The 20997-nt window shown below is 40.4% G+C and overlaps 1 protein-coding gene across 1 annotated transcript in view; it reads right to left on the bottom strand.

Moving 5' to 3' along the window:
• Positions 1-20997, bottom strand: part of LOC311525239 (serine/threonine-protein kinase TNNI3K) — a 164903-nt gene that overhangs the window by 41954 nt on the left and 101952 nt on the right. Inside the window, exons 18-21 of the mRNA XM_084637183.1 lie at positions 19430-19482; positions 17358-17410; positions 15849-15981; positions 2482-2591 (exon numbers count right to left, since the gene is read on the bottom strand). Coding sequence (XP_084493309.1) covers positions 2482-2591; positions 15849-15981; positions 17358-17410; positions 19430-19482 — 349 coding nt within the window. The remainder of the gene's footprint in view (positions 1-2481; positions 2592-15848; positions 15982-17357; positions 17411-19429; positions 19483-20997) is intronic.

Below are 20997 nucleotides of genomic sequence, written 5' to 3' on the forward strand. Positions count from 1 at the left end.
ATCTAGCTTTCTTCCTCTTGTTCTGACCTCTACATGTCTCATTTTTTTTAGTACTGTACTAATACAGAGGCAGGGGAGATTGGGCAGTAGCCTCAGTGCCCTGTAAAAATATAACTGAGCACCTGTGGAGTAACCTGGACCCTCTCTTTGAATATATGGATTTCATTTTGTCCAGAGAAGAGAAACCCACCAATTTAAAAGAGGATTTAGAAATGGGCCATCAGAACAGGTTACAACCTCCCAGTTCTTCGGTATAAATTATAATACTGGCCACATAATGGAAACATCAAAGCTTTTTGTTGCTTGCCTAAATAATTATTTTCTTCTCCACATAATCCATCTACACTTTTCCTTTTCCCTCCTTTATTTGCAGACTCTTGTAGTTCCACTTCCCCTCTCTCTGCCTACCTCTTTTTGCCACCCCTTTCTCTTGCATTTCAATCAATCTATTTTTTCAGCCCTTTGGTTTCTTTCTTTTCCTTTCCTTCTCCTATTCTTCCTTTTGTGTCTGTTTGCAAGATTAAATAAAATATTCCTTCTCCCACCCAGTAGAAAGCCAAAGCATATGATTCTTTTGGGACTGGAAACAAAACAGAGCAGAAAAACCCTAACCATAAAGTAAGCACAATGAGCAAAAGGAAAGGTGTGTTTAGCATCCCACACAAGTAGTCAGTGTGTAGCAGATGTATGATATAACCCAGATTGTCTTCACATCTTTACTGTCAATATCTTTTATATGTGAAGTTCAAATATTAAACAAATTAAGGACTCGATTGAGACTTTAGGCACCGCCCTGAGCAAGGGTGGTGCATGAGCAACATTACCCTCCTATTAGCCGTAGGAGGCTTTGTGACTCAGAGACATGCTGTTGAGTCTCAAATCCTTCCTTACTACCACCTTGCTCCGGGGTAGAGGTATAGCAGCTGGCTGATGGCTTATGTCAGCAATAAATACTAAACCTGTTAATCAGGATCAGCTGTGTTTGCTAGTGCATGGAGGAGGGACTTCTAGAGCCAAGGTCCTGCCCACTCCTCACCCCTCCCAGCCGACTCTCCAACCTCCTGCGATGGAGGGTGGAGTAAACAGTGCTCTCTTATTCATATGTGCCCACACTGCTGGTTCAGGCAGCCTACACAGAGGTATAATGGGAGTCCTTACTCCCTCATATGCCCACACAGGCCAAGTTACAATTTAGCCCCAAATGAGAAATTGTAAGAGCAAAATCGTGCTTATGGGCTATGCAGAAGCCAAGCTCAGAGAGGGGATCAAGAGAGCAAAGTGTCCTTCCTTCTTTCTGTCTTCTCTAAAACCACTGAGAGACTGCTTTAGAAGCTGTCTGCCTGTCTGCAAGTGTTCTGTGAATGGTGTCTCAGAAAGGCATCTAGGTTATGAGTCAGGGGCATAGTCCCTGAGGAGGAAGGATGGTCCAGTGATTAGGAGCACAAGCCTAGAACTTGGGAGATCTGGGTTCAAGTCCCTGCTCTGTCACAGACTTCCTGTGTGACCTTGAGCAAGTCGCTTGGCCTCTCTGGGCCTCAGTTCTCCATCTATAAAATGGGGATAATTGCACTTTCCTACCTAACAGGAATGCTGGGAGGATTAATATGGCAAGGTGCTCAGATACTACACACCATCTGGATACCTTAGATAGATATCTAGCACATAGTATGTGGGCACTTACATACCTGGTCAAATCCTGAGACCCATTTCTTTCAATCTTCTGCAGTGGTGATCCCCTGTGCGCTCTTAGAGCCCTACTGAAGTCAGTAAGGCTCAGTGTCTGCCAGTGCAGAATAGCTTGCAGGAATGGGTAGCTAGAGTCCCAGAGCTTGGCCTTGAAGATTTAAAGTCATTTACCGATATAGATACAGCTTATACTTAGGAATCAAAACAGAAGATGTTAATTATGATACCAGTTAGGTTTCTTTGTGAAGGGAGTCCCAGCCTGCATTGTTTCATGACACTGGGGGCTTGTCTACATATACAATGCTGCTGCTGTAGGGCTTAATGAAGACACTCCTATGCTGACAGGATAACTTCTCCCACCAGTCTAGGTACTCTACCTCCCTGAGAGGTGGTAGCTATGCCAATGGAAGAAGCCCTCTATTTGATGTAGCTCTGCCTACATCGGGGGCTAGGGTCATTCAGCACACCCCAAGCGATGTAGTTATACTGACATAAATTCCAAGCCAGAATCAGTATTCTCCTCAGAGGTTTATGCTGGGATAGAGATTTGTCCTCAGGAATTCATTTGTAAGAGACTCCTCAAAACAAGTGTGAGCCTTTCTGTCGTAGCGCTTTCTATATTGCCAGGTCACCATAACAACTAGGAGCCTTCTAAAGCCAGAAAAATGGAAGGTGGCAAACATAAAAATACGCACCTGCTCATCTTCTCTCTGAGGCTCTTGGCAAAATAGCCATTTACACATGACAAACATTAGTAATCACCACTTCATAGGTTAAAGAAGTGGGAGCACTTACCTCAGGACACGCATTCCAGCCCCTCATTAACAGTGATGATATGGGCTTGGGAATTGAATACCCTATTGGAGGCCGGATGTGATGATAGGCCATATCTGCTGCTGCTGCAGCTACAAATTAAACAGTATAATAAAGCTTAATTACGATTCAGATATAAAAAATATTCATATGCCAACACATTTTACTTTAGTATTTGAATGAAAAACAGATCTGAACAGATGGAAATGCTTAAGTATTAAACTTGCAAATGGAGTGGGTCAAAGAAGCTTCCAGAACCATGAAAGCACTATTTTTAATGCACTGGGTTAAAACAACCAACTGCCCTGCATTGATGTTAACACATTTCTGCCGATGTTTAGCCTGGCTGAAAATGATCTGATTCAGGTGTAACCCCTTAAACAATAACCTCTGAAAAAAATATCAGTTGAACCTCATCTCACACATGACATAATAATAAAGAGAGAATGACTGAGCAGCTTTCAATAACGTGCATTAGATGCATTTGACTTACAGATAAATTGGTGCCAGAGTCTGACTTCCTAAAATAACCTATAGTTAGCTCTGGTATGGCTGAAGACTAAAAGTAATTCCAAGCGTTCATTTAACAAAAAACAACAGCAACAACAAAAAAATCTGAGTGCCTTTTTATATGTGCTAGTTGCAGCTGACTAAGAAAACCTGCCCGAATGTTTTTCTAATTTTGTTTATATATACAGTGATTTAAAAACCATAATTAACCCCACTGCATTCTTTTAAAACAGTTTAGCTGTGGAAAGTCAAAGCAAATGTATGCCAGCCTCATAGCAAGAGCTAAGTAAAATTCTTTGTTAAACTGACATGATTAAGTGATACATCACTGGAGTATATAGCATCTGAGGGGGACCAGGAGATTGCAATCTTGAGATTGTAACAAGAATGGTTTAATTTTTTTTAACCATGTCCCATTCTCATTACAGTCTTTGTCACAAGAATAGATTAATTTGTGCCATTGTCTGTTCTCATTGGAATCTTTGTCACTGTAACGAAGTTTCAGAATGTTAATATCAGATATATTCTGTGAAATGTAGCAGTAGGGATGGGCAAACACATTTTGCCTAATTTTGATCCCATTCTAACGTGGGTTTGAAAGTGTGATTCAAACATTACTGGGTTCATGTTTTGCTTAGGAGAGACAGTGAATCAGAGCAGATGGGGAAAAAAAGATGTTAATGAAAAATAAATATAACCTACTATCTATCTATCCACACTCTCCTTCGCTTTTCCCCACAATACACTACAGGAAGACCGTGCTATCTATTAGGGATAGAAGAACACCCCAAAATTTAGGTTGACACAAGTGGGCTATTCATGGTATGATATATACATACACACATGGAGTACTGTGATCTCCCTCTCCCTCTATGTGTGTGTATCATACACACACACATACACGCTCTTATCACACCATGCACACACACACAGAGGGCAGTATGTGTGTGTGTGTAAACAGAACTACATGGACAACGCAAAAAAAGCATCGATAAACATCAATTTTAATAAAAATTGCAAAGTTTTGGATCTTATTTCACCTCTTTGACTCATTTCCCGTAGTCATTAGTAATAGGATTTTTTGTTCTCAAGGGTGTTCATAGAAAGAGAAACTGTCATGGAAATTCATTGAAATACTTGCATGAACTGTCATGCAGATACTTTGAAAGAGTCCTACAGAATTTTATAACAATGAAAAAACAGGTCTATATATAAGTTATGTGAAATACCATAGATTTTAATCAGAAATAGTCTCTTTTCCATATGTTACACGAACCATTCTATTGAAATGATAAACAATTGGAGATACTAAGGAATACATTTTTTTTTACTAAAACCGAGGGAACAGTTGTATTGAAAAGTCAGCCTTCTGACTGGGGAACGCTGTTCACATTATTAAAAACTGATGACATATCAAAGATGTATACACTTGGACTGAGACAGAGATGGAAATAGGAAATAGACGTGTTGGAAGTCTCTGCGTAAGGCTAAAAGGGATATGGGTGATGTCAGGGTAGGGGGTCTACTATAGACCACCTAACCAGGAAGAAGAGGTGGCTGTAGCTTTTTTTAAACAACTAACAAAATAATCCAAAGCACAGGACTTGGTGTTGATAGGGGACATCAGCTACCCAGACACCTGTTGGAAAATAAATACAGCAGGGCACAGATTATCCAACAAGTTCCTGGAATGTATTGGAGACAATTTTTTATTTCAGAAGGTGGAGAAAACAACTAGGGGGGAGGCTGTTCTAGATTTGATTCTGACAAATAGGGAAGAGAAACTGGTTGAGAATTTGAAAGTGGAAGGCAGCTTGGGTGAAAGTGATCATGAAATGATAGAGTTCATGATTCCAAGAAACAGTAGGACGGAGAACAGCAGAATAAAGACAATAGATTTCAAGAAGGCAAACTTTAGCAAACTCAGGGAGTTGGTAGATAAGATCCCATGGGAAGCAACTTAAGAGGAAAAACAATTTGAGAGAGTTGGCAGTTTTCAAAGAGATGTTCTTAAGGGCACAAGAGCAACTATCCCACCTCATAGGAAAGACAGGAAATATGGCACGAGACCACTGTGGCTTTCACCAGGAGATCTTCAATAATCTGAAACTCAAAAAAGAGTCCTACAAAAAGTGGAAACTAGGTCAAATTATAAAGGATGAATACAAACAAACAACACAGGTATGTAGGGACAAAGTTAGAAAGGCCAAGACACAAAACAAGATGAAACAGGATGAAATTTAACACAGAAAAATGCAAAGTCCTCCAGTTAGAATGGAATAATCAGTTGCACATATACAAAATGGGAAATGACTGCCTAGGAAAGAGAACTGCAGAAAGTGTTCTGTAGGTTGTAGCTAAAGATGAGTCAACAATGTAACACTGTTGTAAAAAAAAAGTATCATTATGGGATGTATTAGCAGGAGTTTTGTAAGCAAGATGCAAGAAGTAATTCTTCCGCTCCACTCTGCACTGATAAGGCCTCATCTGGAGTATTGCATATAATTCTGGTTACCACATTTCAGGAAAGATGTGGAAAAATTAGAGAGCAACAAATATGATTAAAGGCCTAGAAAACATGAAAAAAAGATTGAAACAATTGGGTTTGTTTAGTTTGGAGAAGAGAAGCTTGAGGAGGGGACATGATAACAGTCTTCAAGTACATAAAAGGTTGTTACAAGGAGGAGGGTGAAAAAATGTTCTCGTTAGCCTCTGAAGATAGGACAAGAAGCAATGGGCTTAAATTGCAGTAAGGGAGGTTTAGGTTGGACATTAGGAAAAACTTCTCAACTGTCCGGGTGGTTAAGCACTGGAACAAATTGCCTAGAAAGGTTGTGGAATCTCTGTCACTGGATGTTTTAAAAAACAGATTAGACAAACACCTGTCAGGAATGGTCTAGTTATTACCTAGTCCTGCCTTGAGTACAGGGGACTGGATTAGATGACCTCTCAAGGTCGCTTCCAGCCCTACATTTCTATGATTCTATGACACAGCCAGTTTTCCTGTGCACTCATGCTCCCATAATACTGGGGCTCTTATGGGCCAGGCAGGACATATGTGTTCAGTTTCTGCTTCCAGTTTCACATCCATAGTTTTAAAATATTTGTGACACTGTGCTTTTAAATTCTTCCTGTAAATATACTGAAAGCTGGTTCACAGGCCTGGGCCAGAATAAATTTGTATATGAGAAAACTATTCAAGAGGGCCTTGTACCACATTAGGATGCTTTCCTTCCTCCAAGGCCTTACATGAACTCTCTGAAGCTAGGGATGTTGCCCATCAGCCATCTGCCCACATCTACTGCTGACTTTGAATAGCACCTAAAAATGCAACAGGGTATTTTTAAAATGGAGAATCATGACTGTATTTATGAGAAACTCAGACTACGTGGACAAGGACAACAAACTTGGGTAGACAACTAAGCCACTGGTCTTCAGAAAAGTGGTGTGGGATGGCAACGGGAAGCAACAACTTGTTAGGACACAAAAAAGGACAGAATACTCTTCAGAGGGTAAAAGCTCCCAGAGGGCACCAGCTTCATACTCTGCTTGACTCACACCAGAAGATGGGGGAAATGAAGCAAGGGGAGAAGGGGATGTGGTCCTCAAGACAATTTGTTTTCTCCTTGCAATTTTCAAAATTCTATCCTATCTTCTGTTTAAAGATGGGCCTGAGCCTCAGAGTGCAGTTCTATAGCCAATCTCCTCAAAATGCAGCAAGTGTCTGGGTTTAGGGTTTAGGCTCAGTCTGTTATAGAAATACAGGGCAGCTGCAGAGTTCAGATGTGGATCTGGATCTAGACTTTCCCAACTGTGGGGTGAAATTCTGATTCCAATAAAGCCAATGACAAAACTCCCATTCACTTCAATGGAGTCAAGATTTCACCTTAGTGTATTAGTTGTCATCTATTTCTACTGCTGGTGTTTCCTACTCCAGATCATCATAGAGATGAACAGTGGTTGGTGCTTGTCAAGTTTCCTTCCCCACTCTGAACTCTAGGGTACAGATCTGGGGACCTGCATGAAAGACCCTCTAAGCTTATTCTTACCAGCTGAGGTTAAAAATTTCCCCAAGGTACAAACTTTGCCTTGTCCTTGGACCCTATGCTGCCACCACCAAGCGTGTTAAACAAAGAATAGGAAAGAGCCCACTTGGAGACGTCTTCCCCCCAAAATATCCCTCCAAGCCCTACACTGCCTTTCCTGGGGAAGGCTTGATAAGAATCCTCACCAATTTGTACAGCTGAACACAGACCCAAACCCTTGGATCTTAAGATCAATGAAAAATCAATCAGATTCTTAAAAGAAGAATTTTAATTACAGAAAAGGTAAAAGAATCACCTCTGTAAAATCAGGATGGTAAATACCTTACAGGATAATCAGATTCAAAACATAGAGAATCCCTCTAGGCAAAACCTTAAGTTACAAAAAGACACAAAAACAGGAATATACATTCCATTCAGCACAGCGTATTTTACCAGCCATTAAACAAAAGGAAATCTAACGCATTTCTAGCTAGATTACTTACTAACTTTACAGAAGTTCTCAGTCTGCATTCCTGATCTGTTCCCGGCAAAAACATCACACAGACAGACAGACCCTTCATTTTCCCCCCCTCCCGATTTGAAAGTATCTTGTCTCCTCATTGGTCATTTTGGTCAGGTGCAAGCGAGGTTATCTTAGCTTCTTAACTCTTTACAGGTGAAAAGGTTTTCCCTCTGGCCAGGAGGGATTTTATAGCATTGTATACAGAAAGGTGGTTACCCTTCCCTTCATTTTTATGACAGTGCTATATGGATAACACTGATTAAATAATTAAGATAGAAAGAACAATAGATGTTTAAATAGATAGCAACACTCTGTGCCCCCACAGTCCTGCCTCAAAGAACAAACTGACTTCTTTATGGCAACAGAGCACTCAAGATTTCAAAGAGAAGCTACTCCAGTGCTCTCAATTGTTTAATCTTTGATTTATATAATTTGTTAAGTGCAATTCATCTTCACAACTGATCTTTAACTATCCAACAAACGCCTTATATGACTGATAAACACTACCACATTGTTCTGATGGGCATAAAATCTAAATCCTTTCTAGACACTGTTTTCTTCTTTTTAATATAGCAGTTTTCCATCTTTGCATCTGTCCAGATAATGACAGACCAAATACGCCACTCATCAAGACCCTCTAGGTTAAGCACTGGATCTGCAGCCAAAACTCCTGTTTATTACTCCTGGACATGCACTAATAGGTGTTTGCAAAATACGGCCTTTATGGCTTGTCTTCACTACAAATTCAGCCATGTTTGGTTGTATAAGTCAGTTGTTCCCTAAACTGGCTACAAACATGGCTTTAATAGGTAGAGTAGACTGGACTTTAATCATATTGGTAAAGGGACACTGAGTTGTAACCAGGTTCCCTCGCTCCAGTGTAACTGTAGTATAGACTGGGCCTAGATTATAAGGTCCTTAGAGCAGAGATCACTTCTGTGCTCATTATATACTAGCAATGAGTGCATTTTCTGATAACTCCTCAGTATAATTATTTCAGTTCTATATTGTATACTGTTATCTCACCAGTTTTGGGAGTTGGCATTGTTGAGCACATACAGTAGTTTTTCATTACTGACCATGGGACGTGCTGCAGTCTTTGGTACTATAGAATTACATGATATGGTATTCAACAAATATTATATTTGACTTAATACTGAAATGATTTCACTGGGGATTCCATTTGATTCAATAGATGCTCCATTTGATAAAATAAGGAGTGATTTTGATTCAATAGCCATGAGACTCTTTATACAATCTGAAAAATGGATATCTAATTCTGTATAGAGCATACCCTTACTGAATTGGATAATACACTTGATACACTAGAGGATATAGAGGTGCTATTACTGCAAAGACAACATCCATTTCAAAGCGTGATGTATAGATTTTACAAGTGCTAAGTTTTATAGTTAGGTATTCTTTCCAACATCTAAGTATTCCAATGTACTTGACCTGAATGGCTTCCCATACTTCTGTGCATGTACAAAGGTCAATATTAGACAGAGGGAAGGTTAAGAGTATATAAGTAAAGCTTCAGAACTCCACAGACAGCATACAAAAATGTTTAAAAAGAAAATGTACCTCTCAACATCTTAAAATGTATAGTTGGTGAAAAATATGGGATTTATGTTTTAAACAGTCATCTGAATTTATGGAATAATGAGGGTGGAATTTGTATATAGGCTATGAAAGATGCCTGATCCCCACAATAGGTGTTTGCAAGATATGGCCCTAAATCAGATGTACAAAATGAAGTTCAAACATAGTTTTCATATTTAAATATACTATACATTTCTTAGGCAGTATGGTTTGAGAGGCAGTGGAGTCCAGGAGCAGAGGCTATAAGCCAGGAACTACTGAGTTCTAATCCTGAATCTGAAACTGACCTGATTTGTGGCCTTGTGCAAATCATTTCATTTTCTGTCTTAGTTTCCCCAACTGTAAACTGGGGATAATAAAATTCCCCTACCTTACAGAGCAGTTGGGAGGGTTAATTAGTTGATGTTTTGAAAAATCTGAGTGTTATGTAAGGGTAACAATGATGGTGATGGATGAGATTTTCAAAAGTGCTCATTGACTTTAATGGGAGTAGAATTAGGCCAACACTTACTACTGAAAGGCCTTGTGGAAGTACATTTTAAGATGGGGTTCAAACAAAGAGAGGGAGATCTTTTAGTTGGTAAGCAGGGAGTCATCAAAAAGAGACTATAGAAAGGGCATTGATTTAGCAGGAGTCAAAATAAATGGGACTGAAAATGGACTTCTGAGGAGCTGCAAGAACAGAAGCAGAAACCAATGAACCCATGCTCATCTAGCTGAAGGGGCATGTGGTTCAGCAGGTGAAGATAAACAGGAATAAAAAGTACCAAAGAAAAGAATACCAGACAGGGAAGAAAAATTAAATCATGAAACCTTTCGGAAACATGGTGTGACATTCTGTATCTTGGGTGAGAGCCCTGTAACCCCCATGTTCCTCATTTATATATGAGTGTGATCTTGCATATATAGCAGGCAGTGTGAGGTATTGGGGAAAGGTTATGATCTGCTGAAAGTCATTTTTCTGTCCATATATGTATATCATTAATGCATATGAAGTTATGAGAATTGTGTTGTCACTAAAACATGCTATAAATTGGGGTATCAGCCAGATATTAGCCCCCCAGAGACAACAGCAAGGAGAGTAACCAATGCCCAGGTGGAGTGTCAAACAAACCATCAACAGCCATTGTCCAGCAAGGGAGCTACAATTCAATGACTCACCTGCATGAGGCCACACCAGGGGAACTGCTCAATCTTGCTTGGGACTCAGCAATGCCGAGACATGTCTGGGCTTGTGTTCTACAAGCACATGGGACTGAGGATATAAAACAGAACACGGGGGCCCCATGCTTGGCCTTTTCTCCTGCCCCACCTATGCTGCAAGCAACAAGGACACTGAAGACTTGAGACTCCAAGCGAGGAGGCCAAGAATTCAAAGGTGAAATCTGTGTACTATGAACTGCAATATCCAGTAGGGTGAGAAAAACTGCTTAATCTAGATGTTGCCCAGTCTAATAGGGGTGAGAGGTTAGACTGCATGCTTATATTTACTTTTCTTTTGGTAACTAACTCTGACTATTAACCTATCACTTATAATCACTTAAAATCTATCTGTTGTAGAGGTGTATGTCCACTTGCCACCGATGAAGTGGTGAATGAATAAATTTACACTGCTTGTCTTGAGCAGTGCATGACGGTATATTCATAGAATCATAGAATCACAGGACTGGAAGGGACCTCAGGAGGTCATCTAGTCCAGTCCCCTGCACTGATGGCAGGACTAGGTATTACCTAGACCAGGGGTGGCCAACCTGAGCCTGAGAAGGAGCCAGAATTTACCAATGTACATTGCCAAAGAGCCACAGTAATACGTCAGCAGCCCCTCATAAGCTCCCCGACCCTGCTCCCAGCATCTCTCACCCACCAGCAGCTCCACCAATTAGCGCCTCCCCCTCCCCTCCCAATCAGCTGTTCCGTGGCATGCAGGAGGCTCTGGGAGGGAGGGGGAGGAGCGAGGGCACTGCAGGATCAGAGGAGGGGGTGGGAAGGGGTGGGCTGGGGGTTAGGGCCTGTGGAAGAGCCAGGGGTTGAGCAGTGAGCATCCCCCGGCACATTGGAAAGTTGGTGCCTAAAGCTCCAGCCCTGGCGTCGGTGCCTATCCAAGGAGTTGCATATTAACTTCTGAAGCGGCTCTGGAGCCACAGGTTGGCCACCCCAACCTAGACTATTCCTGACAGGTGTTTGTCTAACCTGCTCTTAAAAATCTCCAATGATGGAGATTCCACAACCTCCCTAGGCAATTTATTCCAGTGCTTAACCACCCTGACAGTTAGAAATTTTTTTCCTAATGTCCAACCTAAACCTCCCTTGCTGCAATTTAAGCCCATTGCTTCTTGTCCTATCCTCAGAGGTTAAGAAGAACAATTTTTCTCCCTCCTCCTTGTAACAACCTTTTATGTACTTGAAAACTGTTATAATGTCCCCTCCCAGTCTCTTCTTTTCCAGACTAAACAAATCTAATTTTTTCAATCTTCCCTTATAGATCATATTTTCTAGACCTTTAATCATTTTTGTTGCTCTTCTCTGGACTTTCTCCAATTTCTCTACATCTTTTGTGGTGCCAATACTCCAGCTGAGGCCTAATCAGCACAGAGTAGAGTGGAAGAACTACTTCTCGTGTTTTACCTACAACGCTCCTGCTAATACATCCCAGAATGATGTTCGCTTTTTTTGCAACAATGTTACACTGTTGACTCATATTTAACTTATGGTCCACTATGATGCCAAGATCCCTTTCCGTAGTACTCTTTCCTAGGCAGTCATTTCCCATTTTGTATGTGTGCAAATTTTGTATAAATCTGAGGTACAGTGCTAGGAGCTGGGGGAATTTGACTGATGCTTTTCCCTGTGTGATTCATGAGTGGCTCTGGGAGCATTCATGCAATATAGCTGGGTGTGGGGCTCCACATGCGGTTGTGCTGAGTGATAGCACCTGGAGAGGTTTGCTACTGGTGAGTAGCAAGGCACTGTGAGAGACAGCCCAAGCTGGAGAGAGTTCAAGTGGGCACAGCAGTCCCACAGTCCCAGGCTGCACTCTGGGCACCCCATCACACATGGGATTCATGTTCCCCTTTCTTTTGTTCTTCCTCCTATTCATCTATCTACTTATAATGCTTCCATCACCCTGGTAGCTGCTGATCAGCAAGGTATACATCTCTATACCATTTTGTTGCTGTATTGTGCTCTAGCTTATGTGCAGTGGAATACTGACGATATACTTAGTATAGCAGGAGCGTTTTCCTCACACATCTGGTATCTTATACAGTAGACAAATGGTTAACTCAGAATGAAATGGGATAAATGGCAGGAATGGTCATGTCATGCACAAGGAGATGAAGATTTGGGCTGCAGGGCACTGGACCTATGTCCTAGATGGCACACTCTGGATCTTCAATTACATGGTCAGAAAACAAGGTACTGCAATGGGCAGAGAGATAAAATGGAGGAATGAGATTCAGGTTTGGAATCTGGGTTGACAATTAATGCTGTATATTACTAGAAACTGAAGTAGGATTGAGTCAGATATCTGACGACTATATTCAAATGTCAGCCGAGATAGAAATGAATGACTGGGAAGCTATAAATAGCTAATGCCGTTTAGAAATTCCACACTATATACTGAATTGGAATGCCCCTTGTTATTGATGCTAATGACAGCTACACCATCTGTATAATAAAAGCTGACTTTCTGAACAGTGTGAAGACCTCCAAAGGTTTGTAAAAGTAGCATAAAAGTAGCATAATTGTACAAAGGGCAGAAGAGAAATGAATCTGGATTTAATAAGATCTCAGAGGAAAGGGAACAGGGAAACTTCCTCCAACAGACACCAAAAATAGTGCCAGACTCTGAGATCAATAAATGTAACTTTAAATGTATCAAAAATAAAGCCCTGAAAAGTTAAGCACCCTCTGTTAAGGAGAGAAAGACAGGACAAGAAAGCCAAATTAAACAGGAATCAAAGGATTTACACTTAGAATAGGGAAATGTGGAGTGTTTAAGTGTGGCTACCACAGCATGACTGCTAGAGAAGAAATAGATACAAGAAAAAGAAAAGGAGCTATTACTGTTTGGGTTAATTCACTTAGCAAGGAGTCCTCCCCCACATCTCCAATAAATTCCACTTTCGTTCGATAATTCTTCGCCTTAGCTCTCCTCACTTCTTAAGCTGGATATTAGAGCTACCCATGGTGCACTGCTCTCTGTGTCGATGCCAGAGCTGCTACTTTGGATGCATTCTGCCGATACAAGAAAGATAGTGTGGATATGCAACAGCGGATTAATTACAGAGGTGGCTGTATGTCAACGTAATTTAAATCGATTTAACTTTGTAGTGTAGCTATAGCCTTAATCTCATTTATGGGTTTAAGTGGTACACTGCACTTGTGCTGGCCCTATGCCCATTAGGGATTTTCACCCTCAGGGCTTGTCTACAGTACCGTGCGGGGTCGAACTAAGATATGCAACTTCAGTTATGTGAATAGCGTAGCTGAAGTTGATGTACTGAGATCTACTTACTGCGGTGTCTTCACTGCGGTAAGTCGACAGCTAATGTTCTCCCGTTGACTCCGCTTGCGCTTCTCGTTCTGGTGGAGTACCAGAGTCGATGGGAGAGTGCTCAGCGGTCAATTTATCGTGTCTATACTAGACATGATAAATCGACCCCTGCTGGATCTGGCGGGTAGCGTAGACAACCCCTCAGAGTAGAAACAGGATTTAACTGGTGTGGAAAACTTTTCATGAATGCTCTGTGTAGGGGTGAATTTCACACAGAGGAAGCAGGGTTAAATAGCAATGTGTAGAGTTACCCAAAAGTGGTTAATACCATGGAACATCAAGAATGTGAAGATTTACAAGAAATACATAGATATCTCAACCCAGGTGATGTTTTTAGCATTGATGGATTCTAGTGAATTTCCAAATAAAAGTTTATACTATATCAGCACATAGTAATGTAGGATTTATTGCCACCATTGCCAGGATGCAGAATAGCATGAAAAATCAAGATGTTATCTTCCTGCCTGGAACATACTGCGCAGTAAGGGGAAATGAATAAACTGCACTTTGCAATTCAGGAAAAACAGGTGCATTACCCAAAAAAGTACCATGGTACCATGCCTCAATGCATAAGCCAAGATAGGGAGCAATGTGTGGCTACTGTGTACAGAGCCTGTGCTAGAAAAGGTGTTTGGTGGAGGAGGAGGTAAAGGAGTGGGAAAAACCAGAAAAGTGGTACAGGGAAAGAAAGAGACAGAGCAGACGATGAAGTAACAGAACCGAGGATGATTTTGCACAGCTACTGAAACTCAGTAAGGGTGGACAGCAATAGAGTGGACATCCATTCCTTAGCAGGCTTGGAAGCAGGACTTCCGAGATGCTACAGTTGCTACGATGCTGCTAAGAAACTGAATTGATGGGTATTACTCTCTGCTGCTTAATATGGCCAAGCTAAAGTCAGGCAATGGAAAGAGAGACTGATGAAAACTACTGATGGGTGAACCTTGAGATGCTGATCTGAACTTATCTCAAACTCTTTGTTCTGAAAATCAGACTAGAAGTCACATGAGTCTAGATATTCTTACAAGAGCTTCTGCAATTCCTGCTTTTGGCTCCCAGATAAACTGTCATGTGATGTTTGGTACTTCCAATTCCAGGCCTGGCCTAAATCAAACAGTGAAGCAGCAATATATATATAAAAGAAAAATAATTACCTCAATTGTTTTCAAAAAGAAGTGATTAGTGAAATTCCACTTAAAAAAATGTGGTCGAGAGGAATAAGGGATAGGTTACTTCTACAGGATTTCATAAAGAAATTAATTAATTCACTTCAAACTTAAGGAATATCAGAAAATTGGAGGCACTTAAGGATCCATGCCTAAACATTTCTATGTTAGTAATGGCTTTATAGCCATTTCACAGATAAGAGAGCTCCCAGTAAACTGTTTCCAACACTGATGTTTCAGTTACTGTCTGGTATATCATTGTTAACAAGTTGCTTACATAATGCTACATACCACACAATACATTTAATTTAATATTAATTTTAATAATTTGGGGATTAAATTGATTTAATAAGTCATGTATGAGATTTCATTTAGCATTTGAATTATTATTTTGTAAAGTAATTGACCTAATCAGGAGATCCTGATACAACAGTGATAGGCACCTTTGAAACAAGCAGGATTAGATTGATAGATAGATAGATGGATAGATAGATAGATGACAGGGTTGTACACAATTGTTGATGGTTATATTGTATTGGGTAAAGAATTCAATACAATACAAGTGAAAACTACATTTTCCCACAACAAAATTTCATGCATAGACCTGTCTTCTTCCAACTGGTAAGAAAGCTATTTGAAGTCCCTGTCTGATCAATCTTGCAGATATCACAGGTGTTGTTCTAACTACCATCCTTTTCCTCCACTCCCAACTCCAAGAAAAAATCCCCTAAACTTCCATGGCTTTACAGTTTCTGGAGTGACATTCCTATATTCCCCAAGGTTCCACCCAAATCCAGAAGCACACTCAATTTCCTATGTTTCCTGGTACCTTAACAAAGCTGAATTTTTAGGTGAACACCAGATAATATGAATTCTAGTAAAATACTGATTAATGCTATGAAATGCAGCTATTTTATTACAGTTCAGAGATGTAGGTAGTATTCGTGTTAGTTCAGTGAGCATCTTACCTGGTTTGAGGTGAGCAAATGGAATTTCACCTGTTAACAGTTCCCAGAGACATAAAGCATAGCTGAAAACATCAGCTTTTATAGTGTATCGAGTGCACTGAGTGAATACCTCAGGGGCCATCCAGCGTAGGTTCTGTGGATCAAAAAACCATCAATAATATGTTAATGGAGTGTTTTCTTCCTTTACATAGGAACATTTCTTTCTTTCTTTCTTTCTTTCTTTCTTTCTTTCTTTCTTTCTTTCTTTCTTTCTTTCTTTCTTTCTTTCTTTCTTTCTTTCTTTCTTTCTCACAACAAGCTAACAAATAAATCTTTTAACAACAAATAGTCATGGTAGCATACATAATTCATGCAGTAAATCACCATACATCATATTGTGTCTTCAGCATTAGCATGGAATTCATTTCACCCGCATAAAGCTAGCATAATCAGGCTTTAAGTAAGAGAAGAGTAGGTTGAGAGTGGTGCAGGAGTTGAAATCCACACTTCCAGTTAGCATGTCTAACTCTCTTTAACTACTACTCCAAATTAGGAGCTGGAATAATGATAATGACAACTATGCAGGGTATTAAAACTACTGGATCTGTGTATACATTAATCCTTTGGCTTCTCTCCTGGGCTATCATTGTATGCTGCAGGCACCCATCTATGTGGCTGCTTCACAAACAACCTGCCACCCACTGGGCTCATGAGGAGTGGTGGGTCTTACTCCGGTCCTCTGGTCCAGAGTGAATTTCATCCACAGTTCTTAAAAGACCAAGATGTTAAAAGATGTTTCTTAGTGAAACATCATCTTGGACTAAATAGCCACCAAGTCTGCTCCGACAGCCATCAGTTCTCCCTCTTGCATGGTTAGTTCGGATTACTGCTCTTAATAGGATGACACTATTTCTAACACTGTAGTCTACTCTATTCCAGAGTAACAGATTCTGATGCTGCAATGTATCATGAATGTATTGTTACCTTTTTGTCACAGGAGGAAAAGGTATGGCTACATTTTGTAAAGTGCATATTCAAAAGTGCCTGTGAGCTTTTGGGTATTGTCTTTTAAAAAGTTGGGCCCATATGAGCAATTTATTTGAAATAACTATATTGAGAAAAGAACTCAGAAAGAAAATCCATGTTGGATAACTGATTCTCTGTGAGAAATTCAGACTATCAGAAAGCAATATGTATATATATGGGATGATTTACATGTTATGCCTAAGAATTCAGGGGTGATAGTGCTAAAATGAGAACCATATAACAATATTGGTTTTTGGATACACAGTCGGGAGCCCATTTGTGACTGCATAGTGTGCATATTTTGTATCCAATAATTTCTCCTATTATCAAGGCTGATCTTAAACACTAAGAAAAAAATAGCATACAAAAGAAACAAAGCATTATAGTGTCACTGTACAACATCATCAATTCCAGAAAAAACATATCTAATCTCATCATTTTCTCCTAGGCTGAGTTTGCACATAAATAGTATACTAATTAAATGGAAAAGAACAAGAAGGAAACCCCAGGTTGTTTTGTCATGTTGTCTTCATCCAAGGACTGCAGAAATCTGGATTCTGAGACAAAAAAAAGGAAAGCTTTTTAAATAAACAACACTACAGATAAACCTCATTTTACAGAAGTTTTGGTGGAAACCTAGGACTTCCATAAAATTTGGGTTTTGTAAAATCAAGAGGAAATACAATATCCCACTATTACACCAGGATACAGGAAGTTATTCCCAATAAAATGGAGCTTCTTACATCAGTGAGCCAGATCTTCAACTGCTATAAATTGGCATATCTCCATTGGCTTTCATGGTGATTTATACCAGCTGAGGATCTGTCTCAGAGTTTTTAAACTCAGGGTTAACTGTACTGTTGTGTCTAACTTCATTTAGATTTAAAACAAACAACACCAAAAACCTATACTAAAATTCAAAGGCACAGAAGACTGGCACTCTGATTTAATGTCATACTTCCTTTCAGCTGGCTGGTGATATAAAAGCTGGTGATATAAAAGGCTGCTCTAGTAGACTTCAGTGTCATAAGATCTTGCATGACTATAGCAAAGGCAATATATGAAATATTGATTGATTTATTTAGATGTAAATGATACATAAGTGCCTACCTAGAATTCTGGGTACCTTTGAGACATGTTAAAAATACATTCCTACCTGTACAAACAAGAACACACCCAGTAGCATCCCCAACCAGAGTATAACCAGCAGAAAAGAAAAATATTTATCTGCTCAGCTACCCCTACAACCACCAGACCCCAGTGCATCCCTCCTTCTCCAATAGCCTAGGAAAGTAGGTGGGATTTGCAAAGTAGCTGACTCTAATTTGGACTATTTCCAAGTTAAGGGCCCCTCGCAGATGCTGTCCTGCCAGCATCCCCCTACTCCCTCTCTTTAAAATCATGCTCAAGTACCTCTGCTGATTACAACTGCGCTGATGTGGCACAGTGACAGAGTTGGTATCTCAAACAGGCATGTCCCAGGGCATTTAGGGCTTTATAGGTGGAAACCAACGCCTTAACTTCCACCCAGACACCAACAGGCATCCACATGTGCCTCAGCCAGAAAATCTACTTAATTAGTGAGCCATTGCATTTTGCATCAGCCTCAGATCATAATGGGGAAGCCTGGCCAAAATCTGTGGTGACAAAGGATATGTCTACAAAGGGTATGACTGCAAAAAACCCCACAAACCTGGGGCAGTGAGTCTCAGAGCCTGGTCAACTGACTTGGGCTTGCGGGCTCATGCTATGGGGCTGAAAATAGCAGTGTGGATCAAAGGTGGTGGGTCACAGAGCCTGGGATCCAGCCCAAGCAGGAACATCTGCACTGCAATTTTTAGCCCCATAGCACGAGCCCTGATAGCCTACTTCGGTTGACCTGGGCTCTGAGACTAGCTCTCACGGGTGGTTTTTTTTTGCAGTGGAGACATACCCAAAGTTCCGTATCTGAATGGAATAGCCACAATCTCCTCTCCAGACAAAGATGAAAGAAAGCTATCCTGATCCCTGCTGCTCTAGGACTGTGTGATAACAGCGGGGCTTCAACACTGTCCCTGGACTGTGAACTCTAGTAACAAAAGATAGGAACACATCCTCAATTAAAGGGACAGACATTACCCTGGTCATTTCCCCTAGTTGCTTCCTCCACCCTATCACCACAACTGCATTCTGATCTGGATTGAGGCCTGGCCATTTGAACCTCATCCATGCTCCAGTCTCAGCTAGACTGCGGGTAAGGTGTTCAACTGAACTGATTGAGTTAAATGAGAAACGTGGAGCAGGGGCTTATTGGCATTCTGAAAGTACTGTAGCTTGTACATGGACTGTAGTCTTGCCTCCTCTCTCACCCTCCACACAACCCTATACGCATCTTTAATAAGAGCAAGTACAAGATGGAACCCTGCAGAACTCAGTAGGACACAACTGCAATTGCCCAAATCTACACTTTGGGCTATTTTTCAGAGAAATAATGAAGCAAAGTACAGCCTCATTAACTTTCTGATTCATCAGAGAAAACAGAGTCCTAGTTTTTGAGAACTTGCTAACATTTTTCAGATTAATCACCAACACCTCACCTCCAAAATCAGCAACAACAGCATGGCCATCTTCATAGAGTAGAATATTGTGGCTGTAAAGAAAGACAATTGTTAGCACAGGTAACTGTATGATATTGCCCTGAAGCAATAGTGCATTTTAAGGTTCTGCCTCTTTATTGTGCTCTCTAGTATCTCAACCCCTTTTTAAGCAGAGGCTTGTCTGTACAACAGAGTATACTTACCTCTACTCAGAGGACTAAAAAAAGGCAAACTTGACAATTTTATAAATCAAAATGTCAGAGTCATTTTCTAATTAGTTGTAGAACAAAGTGAAAAAGATGACATTTGAAGATGAACCCAATGATAGCCTTTAAATAAAATTATAAGGCCTGATTCTCCTCTAACACTGGTTTTACACCACTGTAACTCCATTAAATTAATCCCAATTTACATGGATAGAAGAGCAGAAGCAGGCCCGTAGAGGCTAAATATTAGGGGATAACTGCTAGGAGGCACTGGAGTCTCATGACGATGAGAAAAAATATGGTACAAACTTCACTGTTATGAGACACAAGCTACCTTACCTTTTACCTTAGATTTAAAAAAAATGTCTCTGTGAAGACATTATTCTTGTATAGTTTCTCTAATATTTTAGGCACTTAGGTTTAGACACAGTCTTGCCTTCAACAGCAGATATACTGTACGCCCCCTATTTATGCCCAGTTTATTTTGACTGTGTGACGCTCGCAGACAAGATGCCAGCTCATGCCAAGGCCCCAGACCTCACTGAACACTTATAAATGCATAACTGGTAACCAGTCTTGCTTACTTGTGTGTTAGCATTATCAAAATAAATATTAAATGTTAAGTTGATAAGAATGTGTTTAGTGTTTTATAAAATGCTTGTAGTATGCTGCATGTATTCTTCTCATCCAACCATACCCCATGTTATAAAGTGATAGCAAACATTTGCATTGTAAACCTCTGTGACTATGTAACTCATCAAACAGGGGAAAAGCCTTGTGTAATACAAATGACAGTCTCTAACAAGTTGTTAAATCCTGTTCATTAAACGCAAATAAGCTATTGTGTGATGTCAAGGATCAAAGACTTTGTTAAGTGCATCCTCACCCCCCCACCACTACCACGAAGAAGAGATCTTTGTGGGAACTGTTGATGTCAGCTTGGTTTCTGTGAGAAGAAGCTATAAATATGGACGCCCGAAAAAATTCTTCATCTCTTTGCTGTTTGGATTCACATGGAGCCAGAGACTCTAAACTGAAGTGAGAGATCCCCCACAGTTATCCCTGGGTTTGCCCAGAAAGACATTTTGAATTGACAGATCACTACAACTCTGTCACACTTAGGATATAGATTGTAACTTATTTGTGTTATATGCCTGCTTGCTTTAACCTGAAATTACTCTCATTTCCTTTTCCTAACTTTATATAGTTTATTACAGGACTGGATACAGGCTTTGTCTTTGGTGTAAGACTTAGGGTACCAATTCATAGATACTAAGGTTAGAAGGGACCATTATGATCATCTAGGCTGACCTCCTGCACAAATGATCTGGGGTAAGTGACTGTTCTCTTGGGACTGGAAGC

Source organism: Lepidochelys olivacea (genome assembly GCF_965140295.1).
Source record: "Lepidochelys olivacea isolate rLepOli2 genome assembly, chromosome: 8".
Lineage (NCBI taxonomy): Eukaryota > Metazoa > Chordata > Testudines > Cheloniidae > Lepidochelys > Lepidochelys olivacea.